Source organism: Sebastes umbrosus, chromosome 14, assembly GCF_015220745.1.
Source record: "Sebastes umbrosus isolate fSebUmb1 chromosome 14, fSebUmb1.pri, whole genome shotgun sequence".
Classification (NCBI taxonomy): domain Eukaryota; kingdom Metazoa; phylum Chordata; class Actinopteri; order Perciformes; family Sebastidae; genus Sebastes; species Sebastes umbrosus.
The window spans coordinates 5,276,243-5,289,132 of record NC_051282.1 but is presented as its reverse complement, the minus strand read 5'-3'; the positions used below and the strand labels follow the sequence as shown (position 1 = coordinate 5,289,132).

Here is a 12,890-nt window from a genome sequence, read left to right as displayed (position 1 = left end):
TATCAAAAGAGCCATTTTAGGCAAAAAAAAAAAAAAAAAGAAAAAATCTGTCTGGAGCCACAAAACATTTGAGCATTGTGATGAAGGTAACACAGTTTATAGTCTAAGTATATAGTATATAAGTCTAATGCAGTGAGGGCCAAAGTGTAAATATACTATGAGTATTAGGGCCACATTGAGGGACAAGAAATGGAAGATTTCCAGAATAAAGTCCTAATATTACGAGAAAAAAAGTAGTAACATTACGAGAGTAAAGTCATAACTCAACGGGAAAAAAGTCGTAATATTACGAGAATAAAGTAATAACTTTACAAGAAAAAAGTTGTAATATTACGAGAATACAGTCATAATTTAACGAGATAAAAAAGTCGTAATACTACGATAATAGAGTCAGAACTTTACAAGAAAAAAGTTGTAATATTACGAGAATACAGTCATAATTTAACGAGAAAAAAAAGTTGTAATATTACGAGAAAAAAGTAATAACTTAACATGAAAAAAAGTTGTAATACTACGAGAATAAAGTCATAACTTTACGAGAAAAAAATTGTAATATTACGAGAATAAAGTCATAACTTTATGAGAAAAAAAGTTGTAATATTACGAGAATAAAGTCAGAACTTTACGAGAAAAAAAGAAAATTAAAACATAAAAGTATCACTACTACACTCTCATAATACTACGACTTTTTTCTCTTAAACTTATGACTTTATTATCATAATATTACGACTTTTTTTCTCGTAAACCTATGACTTTATTCTTGTAATATTGTGACTCTAAATCTCAGATTTCTGACTCCTCGAAAATGACACATCTGTTTCTGAAGCAGTCTCTTGGATAAATTAAAAATCAGCACCTTTGTTTTGGCAGTATAAGAATATACATATTCTCTGGCATTTACAGATAGAACAGGAATTGACATTAAAGAACAAGAACAGATCGAAGAACACCTGTTTTCTTTGAACTTTTAACTTCGTAAACTGCAGGCATCACTGCACAAGTGAATGAATATTGTTGCTTTATCCGGAAACTGTACTTTTTTTTTCTTTTCATTTTCAACAAAAGAGACATGTACAAAAGTATAGGGAATACAAAGAAACAGTACAAAACAAACAAAAAACTTAATGCCAGAGGAGTTCAATGTCCATTCATTCTAAGTCTTTTCAGAGTTAAGAAAATGGACTTCTTTTAAAATATTGAGAGACTTTACAGCTTTTTATTTTTTGACATTTTCAAATAAGGTGCCATACTGCTTGAGCTCAACAAGAAACCGATGAAAGCAGGGTTTGGAGTCAGACCATTTCGATTTTCGGATGTGGAATTTACCAAGAATAATTGGAAGCTGAATTATATAGGTAATGTTTCTATCTATCCCATAAAACACAAAATATAACATCACATCAAATAATCTGTACATTAGTAATAAATGTTCTATTTATGAAATTTTGCATATCAATCCAAAATAAAGTCGAACGATTACAGTGAAAAAAAACAAATGAAATATTGTCTCTCGATCTGAATCGCAGAAAACACATGTAAAGGCTCTATTTATTTTAAATGTTTCTAATACTTCTTTAACAGGGTAAATTCTATGTAAAGTCTTGAAGGATACTTCTTTCACTTTATTATTGATACAATATTTGTTTAGAATACGACAAGCCTTTTTCCACTGTAAATCACCCATAATACACGTCCAAAAGGAGGTGTAACATAGTTCAAAACATCTCTAATGTGTCTGTTAGTGCACTGCTTATTCAGATTGTTAACATCGACAACAAAAATATGCTCAGAACTAATAATGTCAGTTTCTGTGATATTACAATTCTTTAAAAATTGTTGAGAACCTGTGGGAATTGCATCAAAAATTTAAAAAAATAAAATTTTTGAGTGAAGGACTTCTGGTATTTGTTGGTGTTGTGTTATATTTTTACTTAAAGGTCCCATATTGTAAAAAGTGAGATTTCCATGTCTTTTATATTATAAAGCAGGTTTAAGTGCTGTATAAATACTGTTAAACTATCAAAACGCTCAATATACGGAGAAATACACACAGCCCGTATTCAGAAATTCGTTAGGATTTCTGTCCATTTGTGATGTCACAAATATACAATATTTAGACCATTACACAGTTTAAAACATTAACATTCTAAATGTGACCGGGTTTATTTCCTGTTGCAGTGCATGTATATAACATCAGCTGACAGGAAGTAAACATGGACCCAAGCTGTTGCTTAGCAACGCAATTCCGTTGCAATTCCGTTGAAGTGCACTAAAACGGAGCGTTTCAGACAGAGGGTAAATACAGGTATATTCAGGTAGACATTACGAGGAAAATAAAGCTTTTTTTGAACATTACAGCATGTAAACATGTTCTAGTAGAAACACAAAATACAAGTATAAACCTGAAAATGAGCACGATATGGGACCTTTAAATCTTTGAAGATATTCTGAATATGACATCAACAGACCATTATTATTATTTACCAATTGACATTTATTTTGATACAACACATCCTTATTATTCCAAATAAAAATATCCATGACTGGCTGTGACGACTGAGCCTCCTTATTTGTTTTGTTGGATCGGCGTTGTTATGTTGTTGTTTTTTTTAATCTATATTATTTTTTATTATTATTATTTTTTTAATTATTTTTGTATATGTAAATATTGTATGTGTTTTATTATTTCATGTGTCTGGTGTGTTTCTAATTTTGGTGTCATTACTGCTTTAAGTCTGATCACATTTAATGTTATATTGGTTACTTCCTTTATTGTCGAGGGTGGGAGGGAAAAATGGATGAAAATTAGAAGACTACTTATTTGCTCTGCAAATGTTCTTCCAATCAAAAAAATGAAAGAAACAAAATATATATATATATATATATTGTTTCTTTCATTTTTATATATCCATGAGGACTGAAATTGTGTAAACTGTGTACTTTGCAATTTCGCAATTTGTGGGTTACCTTCTAGACGCGACCCGTCTTCTTTCCGCACTTAAGCGGAAGTGTCGCTCTTTTGTTCCGGACACGTGGTTGTCGGGTGGGCGTGTCCAGGACGCTGATGTAAACACAGAATACGCCTCATCCCCTCCGTCGGATAAATCACAGTGGAGCGAATTGGCGAGATTAACCCAAATAGCCTTCGTTGGTCGGAGGAAAACGCTCCGTGTCCGTCGAGCGTAATATGCGCTAAGGCGCCAGACAGGCGGCGCCATGGACTTCTACATCAACCTGAAGGTGAATTTCAGAGGAAATTCAAAAAATTTCCTCCTGTCGGGATCAGAGACCAAGAGCTGGGAGTCGATGGAGGCCATGGTAAGAGAGAGGAGCATCACCGGGCCCGTTCTCACACCGACACACCGCACAGCCGGCTCCCGGAAAACACTCCTCTCTAGTCGCTGCTGGTTGTGATTGGTGACGCTGCGTAAACTCTGAAGCGAATAAACGTTATAGCCTACCAGCTCCATACATGCTACCAGAGAGCTGTTGACATACTATATAGCATTACCTTCATGTGTCCTCCTGTGAATGTCTCACAGCAGCAGAGATAACAGAGTCATAGATAGAGGACAGGGAGGAGACACCGCAGTCCTTACAGGGTTATTATAGTGGGTTTGTCGTCATGGAAACACTGTTTACCAGCTCAGCAGGACTGGTCTGAGCAGTTGGGATCACTCATCCATCCATCGTTTGGATTGTGTTTCCTCTGGCCTGGAAATATATACAAGTACTTATCAGTCTATTGTTATGTTGTTGTCCATTACACAACAGCATCATTGCAAATAGCTTGGTTGTCCTAATCCCACAATGCATTGCTCTGTTTATTTGAAATGGCTTTATATTAGATGCCTTTGTTTCAGTATATTTGATATTTCCTGTTATATGACTGTTCCTGTTTTGATTAGCTGTTGATGCAAACTGAGCACTTCCTCCATGTTGACCTGTTGTCTGGATGAAGTTAGTTGATGTAGTGGTGTCTTCATCTTAAAGGGGACATATCATACTCATTTTCAGGTTCTTACCTGTATTTTGTGTTTCTACTAGAACATGTTGTAATGTTGTAATGTTAAAAAAAAACTTTATTTTCCTCATACTGTCAGCCTGAATATACCTGTATTCATCCTCTGCCTGAAACGCTCCGTTTTAGCGCATTTCAACTGAATTTTGCAACGGAATTGCGTTGCTAGGCAACAGTGTGGGTCCATGTTTACTTCCTGTCAGCTGATGTCATTCTCATACACTAAAACAAGGCCTATGGAAAGGAGGATGGGTCATGCGTCAGATCTTCAGGGGTAGAACACATGCGCAGTAAAATCTGGTTTGCACTCGCCGAAATAGAGCCAATCGCAACGCACGACCGCAGCTTCAGTTACACTGCGCATGTGTCATACCCCATACCCCATGACCCATGTCCGACCGTGACCCAGCCTCCTTTCCATAGGCCTTGCACTAAAACAGGAAATAAACTGGGACACATTTAGAATGTTTAAAACTGTGAAATGGTCTAAATATTGTATATTTGTGACATCACAAATGGACAGAAATCCTTACGGCTTGTTTCAAACGCACAATTTCTGAATACGGGCTGTGCGTATTTCTCCGTATATTGAGCATTTTGATAGTTTAACAGTATTTATAAAGCACTTAAACCTGCTTTATCATATAAAAGACATGGAAATCTCGCTTTTTACAATATGGGACCTTTAAGTAAAAATATAACACAACACCAACAACTACCAGAAGTCCTGCACTCAAAATTTTACTTAGGTTACAGTACTAAATCATTAACAGCAGTTAACTATTACAATATACTGTATGTTGTATATATACTGTACAATTACTGTATAGTACTTAGAAAATTATATTATTAACATTATATTAAGATTTATATCACATATATGCAGAACTACCACAAAGAGATGCAAAATGACAACAATGAGGCTCAAAGCGAGGCTCTAGACTGACTTTTCCACTGGTAGCACCGATGCTACCAATTGTCTCAGTTGGTCGCAGCAGCACATGATTTGGTTTGCACCATTTTCAGGTAGAATCTAACGTTATATGGCACCGGGGTGTTGTAATGGGCAGTGGACGGGATCACACCGGCCAAAACAAAAACAGACGTTCCGGACCGGAATTTAAAATTTCAAAGGAGAACATACTGGCTTTAGCGTTGTTGTCGGAGAAGCCAATATTTCCATACAGCATGTTTCGTAGATATACAGAACGACTGCAGATGGATAGTTGTTTTGTTTAGTAATAGTAACTTGTGTTTGATTGTGTGAGGGATGGATTAAACCTGACTAAACTCAAATATTTACTGGTGCTGATCCAAGACAAAGATGAGTATCAGTCCAAATTGGGAGGGGCCGCTCGCATCCCCCGTCAATATTGAAAGTATTAGATTGGCCCAGTCTGACAGGCAGCGCTCCGCTCTGTGCTGTCTGCGGTTGCGAGTGCCAGGCTGGCTGATGCCGGGGTTGTACATTTAAACTTGTTAAAACTCAATAAATATCTCTGTAACAAAAAAATTCTAAGAGCTTCCCAATGGCCAGTCCACCCCTGCCCTGAAAGTACCTGCAACTCACATCTCTTCTAGTGTCACCTCCAGAGTAGAGCCCCAATTTATTTCCAGGAACACTTCTCCAAAGCAGGTGGAGACCTGTGTTATTGACTCCATGTTAATACAGTGTGAAAGGGGCTAATAGTGCACCAATGAGCTAGAATGAGCCTGGAGGAGACACTGAAAACTGTGAAGACAAAAGACCAGAAGACCCGGTTTTGAATCAGTGGCATTGTAAACGGCCAGTGTCGAGAAAGAAGGTGAAATATGGGCTGGGAGCCCTGCACCTTTATGGTCCATCTCTCACGGCCATAGCAGCCTGGGAGAGTTCATTTGTCTGAGTGCTGCTGAGTCACAGATGTCAGACTTCACTATGAGTTGTTGTTTTACTAATGAGAGGGATGCAAGTGGGTGTGGTTTACGAGATTCAATCATTTATTGCCACTTCGACCGCAGTTGATTAGGAATTTGTTTTGGAGCGCTAAACAACAAAAACATATTATCACATAACACACACAACAAAAACATAATTCCACAATAACAATACAGTAACTACAGTATATAGTAAATACAAACGTGCAACCGGATGGCTCATGGCCTTAAAGGGACAAGTTAAAGTGCTTGTTTATACAGCCAGTGAAGCATTTAGGATGCGGAGTGCTTTGGGATAAGTGCTATTGTAGAAGCGAGATGTTTTAGTCTTAAAGGTTCCATATTGTAAAAAGTGAGATTTTCATATCTTTTATATTATAAAGCAGGTTTAAGTGCTTTATAAATACTGTTAAACTATCAAAACGCTTAATATACGGAGAAATACACACGGCCCGTATTTAGAAATTGTGCGTTTGAAATAAGCCGTAAGGAAGTCTGTCCATTTGTGATGTCACAAATATACAATATATAGATCATTACAATGTTTTAAACATAAACATGCTAAATGTGTCCCAATTTATTTCCTGTTGCAGTGTATGTAAATAACATCAGCTGACAGGAAGTAAACATGGATCTAAGCTGTTGCCTAGCAACGCAATTCCGTTGCAATTCCATTGAAATGCACTAAAACGGAGTGTTTCAGACAGAGGGTAAATACAGGTATATTCAGGCGACATTATGAGGAAAATAAAGTTGTTTTTTTTTAACATTACAGCATGTTAACATGTTCTAGTAGAAACACAAAATACAAGTATAAACCTGAAAATGAGCACGATATGGGACCTTTAATACTGCATAGTCTTTTACCTTTAGGTAAAAGGCTGAATAGAGTGTTTGCAAGGTGTGAGGAGTCCTTTTAAAATGTTCAATCCTTTCCGCTGGATGCGTATGTGCTGCACATGGTGGGGAGTACACGGCCAAATCTGTCCATGCATCTCTGTCCATCAGTTTTTTTCTCGTGGGTTGTAGAAATCTAATCTTTGATAATAATGGAGTTATTTTCTCATTCAGGGAGTATGAGATTGTAGTATAGAGCGATTAGTATTACCGTTTGAATTTGTCGTTAAAACCGTGTTTGGTTACCGGCATTCCTCAAAGTTTTTCTTGTAAGGAAATTAAGGATAAATGAATTATGGATATAAACAAGTAAACAACGAATAATACAAGGCAGTGCAGTATTTAACAAAAAATATATAATAATGCAACTTCTATTGTTGATTTTGACAACCTGTGTGCTACCCAGTAAGATGTCCAAGACCCAGAAACATACAGAGTGGTTGAAAAACTAGCTGTAAAGGTTTGTTGTAAAGCCTTGCAGGGATCATTGTATTGAAAGCTGAGCTATAGTCCATATGAACAGTACCCGAGTGAAGGCGGCAGGCGCCTCTAGATGCTGCAAGATGGGAGTGGAGACAGATAGATACAGCATCATCTGCCATGCAGGTTTAGCATCATCATCTCAGTCTGAGTCAGGTCTGAAATTGTGACCACTTTAATTGTCCACTTATGCCTCAGCACTTTCTCTGTCTCTCTCCCAGCCATCATCCTCTGTCCTTATCAGATCTTTGTGTGTGTGTTCGGTGTGCAGGTGAAGCGTTCGTTTGGCCTGTGCAGTCTTCAACTGACCTATTTCGACGAGGAGAACGAAGAGGTGAGAGACTCTGTTTGTTGTCACATTTAACCTGATAATGATTAATAAACAATATCAGTCACAGCTGATCTCTTAATTTATTAATACTTTATACTGAACAAGAAAACCATGGATGCTGACAGAATAATATTTATTTTACATGTTCAGTAGGTAAGAACATTTAAATAGGAAAAATCTAACCAAAATCTTCTGTATGGCACATATGTTGTGACAGTCAAAATAATTAATATTATTTGGTTATTTCTTCAACTTCAACTGGATGTTAGGGTATATAGAGTGACATCATTTTAAGTTTATTTTAGTATGCTTTTGTAATAGACTGGTGCGTTGGGGTGTAAGAACACACTGTATTGATTTTTAATTAACTTCTTAATTAAAAATGTGATCTTTTGGAGATTGTAGCGGCCTCAGTTTTAAAGCTAGAGGGAGGGTACTGGCATCTTATGAAAAAAAAATTAAGGAGGCTAAATAACGCTCCAAAGTTAGTCTAAGTTTTGGCGAAGAAAACTGCCATGTCCATTTTCAAAGAGTCCTTTGACCTCTGACCTCAAGATATGTGAATGAAAATGGGTTGTATGGGTACCCACGAGTCTCCCCTTTTAGACATGCCCACTTTATGCTAATCTCATGCAGTTTTGGGGCTTAAAAACATGCAGTTCCTTGCATGCAGTACAAATATGTTATTCTTGCCTATTCTAAAACGGTATGTTTCTGTTATGTTTACACTATGACAGTTTTCCTAAAATTAGATTTTAAAAAAAAATCGCACTGTATCGCCTTGCTTACAGTATCACAATATGTCGCAATATATTGAATCATTACCCCTGTATCGTGATACGCATCGTATCGCCAAATTCTTGCCAATAATATACAGCCCTCCTTCAGCTCCTGGGCTGAAGCTCTATAGCTAGCTTCAAGGGTTAACCTTTGTCACTATAATCAGATGCTGGTTTACAAAACTCTGAACTCTGCTGCCTGTATGAAGTAATGAATCTGTCGAACACATCAATATGGCTAAAATAAGGTTGGTTAGAGCGTCATAATGTTGTTTTTTGTTACTTTTTGATTCATTGCACAGCCCTAGCTGCCATCCTTTACAGTACTTGTCATTTTAAGGGGTAATTTAATATTGCACATCCATCAAGTTGGGGGACTTGTAAGAGACAGATTAAAAACAATTTGTCAGAATTGTTGCAACAGAGACCAGGATAATGCTGGATCCTACATTTCCCCTAATGCAACTCTTTAAATCCTCCCAGCCTGTTGAACGCCTACCTGTTTCAAACGCCACACCCTCAATTTACCGTCTGTTAAATATTTTGTAGTCTACAAACCCAGGCTTGACACCACAATGACATCATTAGGGTATTTTCTTAGGCTTGACAAAGCTCCATCCATAGCTAAAGAAAACATGATACAACTGTTTTCACGTGCTGAGTTGTAGCCTTCTTTTTTTTCTTATTTTTTTCATATTCATAAATTGTGCCCCTTTAATTCCTGGAACTGTATCACCACCAAACCAATAACAAACATTCACAGATTTACATAAAGAATCTTCTCTTTTCTTCTTCCTCCAGGTGTCCATTAACAGCCAAGGTAAGCAAACAAACAGTCAGACACGGTCTGCTAAACAAAACCAAAAGAATCTTAAGAGATTAAAATGGGTTGCATATAAACATCATGTTAACGAACGTCTCTGCTTTTATTCCAGTGGACTATGAGGAGGCATTGAAGGTAAGTCGATTTGAAGTTCAATTGCTATTCACTTTTATGTGCTTATGGGAAACAAAGAAGTACTCTACAGCTCCGCCCACATTACCTGTATACAACATGACAGTGGTAACGGCGTGATGCCATAAGCATGACCTACATCTCACAGAGGTGAAACGGTTCATGTATTCATTTTCAAAGTACTACCTGACACAAACCTGACGGGTAAGTGTGGGGTTTCAGGTTGGGTATGGGCTGTTTGGGCTGTTTGGGCTGTTTGGTTCAGTTGAGATTAGGTTTTAAAGATAGGGAAAAGGGCTGGGTTTAATTTCAGTTTTAGGCCCCTGCAGATCTCCAATGCCAATTAGCACCCTCTCTAGCAACCTCCTCCAGCATTTTCATTTTCCAGATGAGATATACAGTTAAATCCTTCCCCCCAAACATGTTAATACTCTTGCTGCATTATACTATACATGTTGGGTCTCTTCCCAGTTGGACGAACCTGGAAGACCTCCACAGGGAGGCATCCATCAGCATGAAGGAGCAGCAGCTCTATTCGTCCTTTCTGTGGGTTCTACAAGCTCCTTCAGAATGTCAGAGGAAATTTATTTTGGCCACTTGTATCCGCGATCGAGAGATTTGCCGTCAGGGTCAGCTCGCTCTCTACCAAGACTGTCTTATCCCTAACCCCAACCTCAAGTTCTGGAACTCTCTAGCAAAGCATTTTTGTTGTTATCAAAAAGAAATAGACACAGCTTAGTTGAGAAATTGCACTGAAGTGATCCAAAAGAATAGCAGCAGGTGACACTAACACATTTACTCGTTTCCCAGAGTGCAGCAAGGCAGGGGAACCGACTCCACATGAATGTGTACGAGACTCGGGGCCAGCCGGCGAGGGTCCCCACCACCAAGGGCAGTGGAACGGAGCCCAAGAGGGGCTTCAGACCCCCACAGCACTGCCCCGCTCTGGCCCAGGTGGTCAGCCGCAAAGTCCAGGCTGCAGTCCCAGAACAGGGCATGGTAAGACCCCGACACACAACAGTTCATATTGGGCTTCTCTTTTTCTATTTATCAGTCGTGATACTTCAGCTGCCACTGGTCAGAATTATGACAAACTTTGGAAATTATGCATTTTACCACTGTTTTACCACGCCTCACCTCGGGGCTCCTTCCAAGGCAACGCCTCCAAACACACATGCACGAGCACCGCCGCATCGTAACTACTTCACAGAGCGGAGAGAGGACATCAACTCAACAACGCTACCTCATGACAAGTAACCGCGGCAGTGCTGCTGCAGGGCTGAGCTTTCTCTTCCATTCTCCAAGGGTAGAGGTACAGGCAGGGAGGCATCTGATTGGTTCTTTCCAAGCGGACCGCGAGGCAGTGATTGGTAGATGTTTTTACAGGATTACAGCAGCTACAGATGACTTCTCTTTTACGGTCCTTTTTTCAGAGCTCATCAGTAATGGATCGCTGTCGGGGTGTAAAGACCATTTCAACCAATATAACAAATAGTGTATACTGGAGAACATCGTCAACCCTGCCTTTAATATTTCAATCAGGCAGTCAGACAAGTGAATGAAGAAAAAGATCACGTGTGATAATGAAGTCTTGACAGATAGTCTTTGGCGCTTGAGATTTGTAATCGAGGGGCGTCTGCCCTGAGGGGAAGCAAGATAAATCCCCCCCCCTGAAGTCCAGACACCGGTTGTTGTGATGATTCTGCTGAGACCGGTAGGCTAAGGAGGCTGAGGATGCTGATGAGGGTTAGGGTGAGCTGATATTCATTACGCTGACAAAATCTGTCCACAGACAGACAAATATATAAACACCTGGTAAACTCCAAATCACTTCCATGGTAGTTCCCGCTGGGTGTCTCCAGGACCACATTTTATCCATGATGACACACCACAGACTCACAAAGTGAAAACATCACTAGCTACACAGTATCGCAGCTGGTAATGAGAAATGAGGCAAATATGATATCAATTAAATATTGAAATTGCTGTCAGTGATCTGAATGAATTAATATTATCAGGATGACGTGAATGGAATGCCGAAAACGGATAAAATCAGAGGGGGCAATGAACAACGTGGTGCCAGCCCCAATTATACGCATATGAATAGAGAATCTGAGCAAGGCGGCACATTTAGGAGTAAGAGCCCTCACTGCTAGTCACGTGACAGGCCGAGATGATGACGTGTGTGGCACTGACCGTGTGAAGCTTTCACATGAATCTTGAAGAGGAGTGCTCTTCATGAAGACGCGGGCGACTGATTGACGCTTGATGCATTTATGTTTCCAATGCTGGCCCCAGATGTGAGCTTTATGCAGATGACATAGATGACATAAATCTGGAGTAAGAGGGAGGCCGGCTGTGATATTCTCCCCCCCCTCACCTCCCATCATGGAAGAAAGTTATGCCATTATACCAACCGTGTGTTATGATTTGCGATGTGATGAGATCAGCAACGACCAGGCCGGGTTGTTGTGATTTGCGATGTGATGAGGTCTGCAATGATCCGGCACTTGCTTTAATGAGGTCAGCATATTCATGACTACTGACTTGATGAGCTGCACAGAAAAGGAGACGGATAAACTGTGCATGTCAGGAATTTACATGCCAGTTTTTCCTCACCAAAATTTGCAATACTGAGCCTCCTTCACCGACAAGCTATCATAGCACGGTTACCCGTGGATTCCTTAGGTTTTTCTACCTTTATTCTAGCTCTTAAAGTGAACCTACTACAGCTTCTGAAAGACAGTGAAGTTGGTCAGGATTGCGGGGTCTCGGGGGGTTGAACGGGTTCTTTGACTTTCATCGAGGAAAAGGGACGACTCCTGGGAGAGAGTGTGACGTCGCTGTTTTACCAAGTTCGCAAAGAATGGATTGCGGCCACTGATAACACCATGAATTGCGCAGCACTCGCAACCGGTATCTGCCTCGTCTCGAGGTCCGATTCACAAAAGATATTGCGCTAATTATATTACAGCTGAATCCACCCATAACGTTTTGCAGATGTGTGCAATTTATTGCGTGTGCGCCAAGAACACAGTGGCAAAAAACATGATAGAGAGAAACCATATTTGGGATTTAATATCCCAGTCTGTCAGTGTAAATATATATAATATATATTTGTGTCTGTATTTCTGTCTGTTAAACACATTGGACGGTCTTTTTGGAAGTCTGTGAAGGAAACAATAGAAATGAAAATTGAAAAAGAAGAAGACATATTTTATCGATCCCCGAGGGGAAAGTCCATAAGAGCTGGTTGCTAGTGGTAATAAAGATGTTGATATGCATGTTTTAACTAATGGATATCATATCCTTTGTTGATCAGGTGATCCTGAAAGACATGAAGGGGACCAAAGAAGAAGACAAGACTCCTCCAGCCTGGTTCACCTCTTATATGGAGAAGGTAAGAGAACAACCCGATGGAGGTGATGAGTGTCTTTCAGCACAAGCTGACACGTGGACTGATGAGTAAGCTCCGAACAAATTTAACAGAAGCACTAAATCAGTGATCAC

At 39.3% G+C, this 12,890-nt stretch overlaps 1 protein-coding gene across 3 annotated transcripts in view; it reads left to right on the top strand.

Moving 5' to 3' along the window:
* The first annotated feature begins 3,074 nt into the window (after window positions 1-3,074).
* nbr1b (NBR1 autophagy cargo receptor b) overlaps window positions 3,075-12,890 on the top strand; it is a 31,491-nt gene continuing 21,675 nt past the window's right edge. For all 3 annotated transcript variants that reach the window (XM_037791047.1, XM_037791048.1, XM_037791046.1), the window contains exons 1-6: window positions 3,075-3,318; window positions 7,587-7,649; window positions 9,227-9,245; window positions 9,361-9,383; window positions 10,191-10,379; window positions 12,703-12,780. In XM_037791047.1, coding sequence (XP_037646975.1) covers window positions 3,217-3,318; window positions 7,587-7,649; window positions 9,227-9,245; window positions 9,361-9,383; window positions 10,191-10,379; window positions 12,703-12,780 — 474 coding nt within the window. In that variant the 5' untranslated portion in view covers window positions 3,075-3,216. The remainder of the gene's footprint in view (window positions 3,319-7,586; window positions 7,650-9,226; window positions 9,246-9,360; window positions 9,384-10,190; window positions 10,380-12,702; window positions 12,781-12,890) is intronic.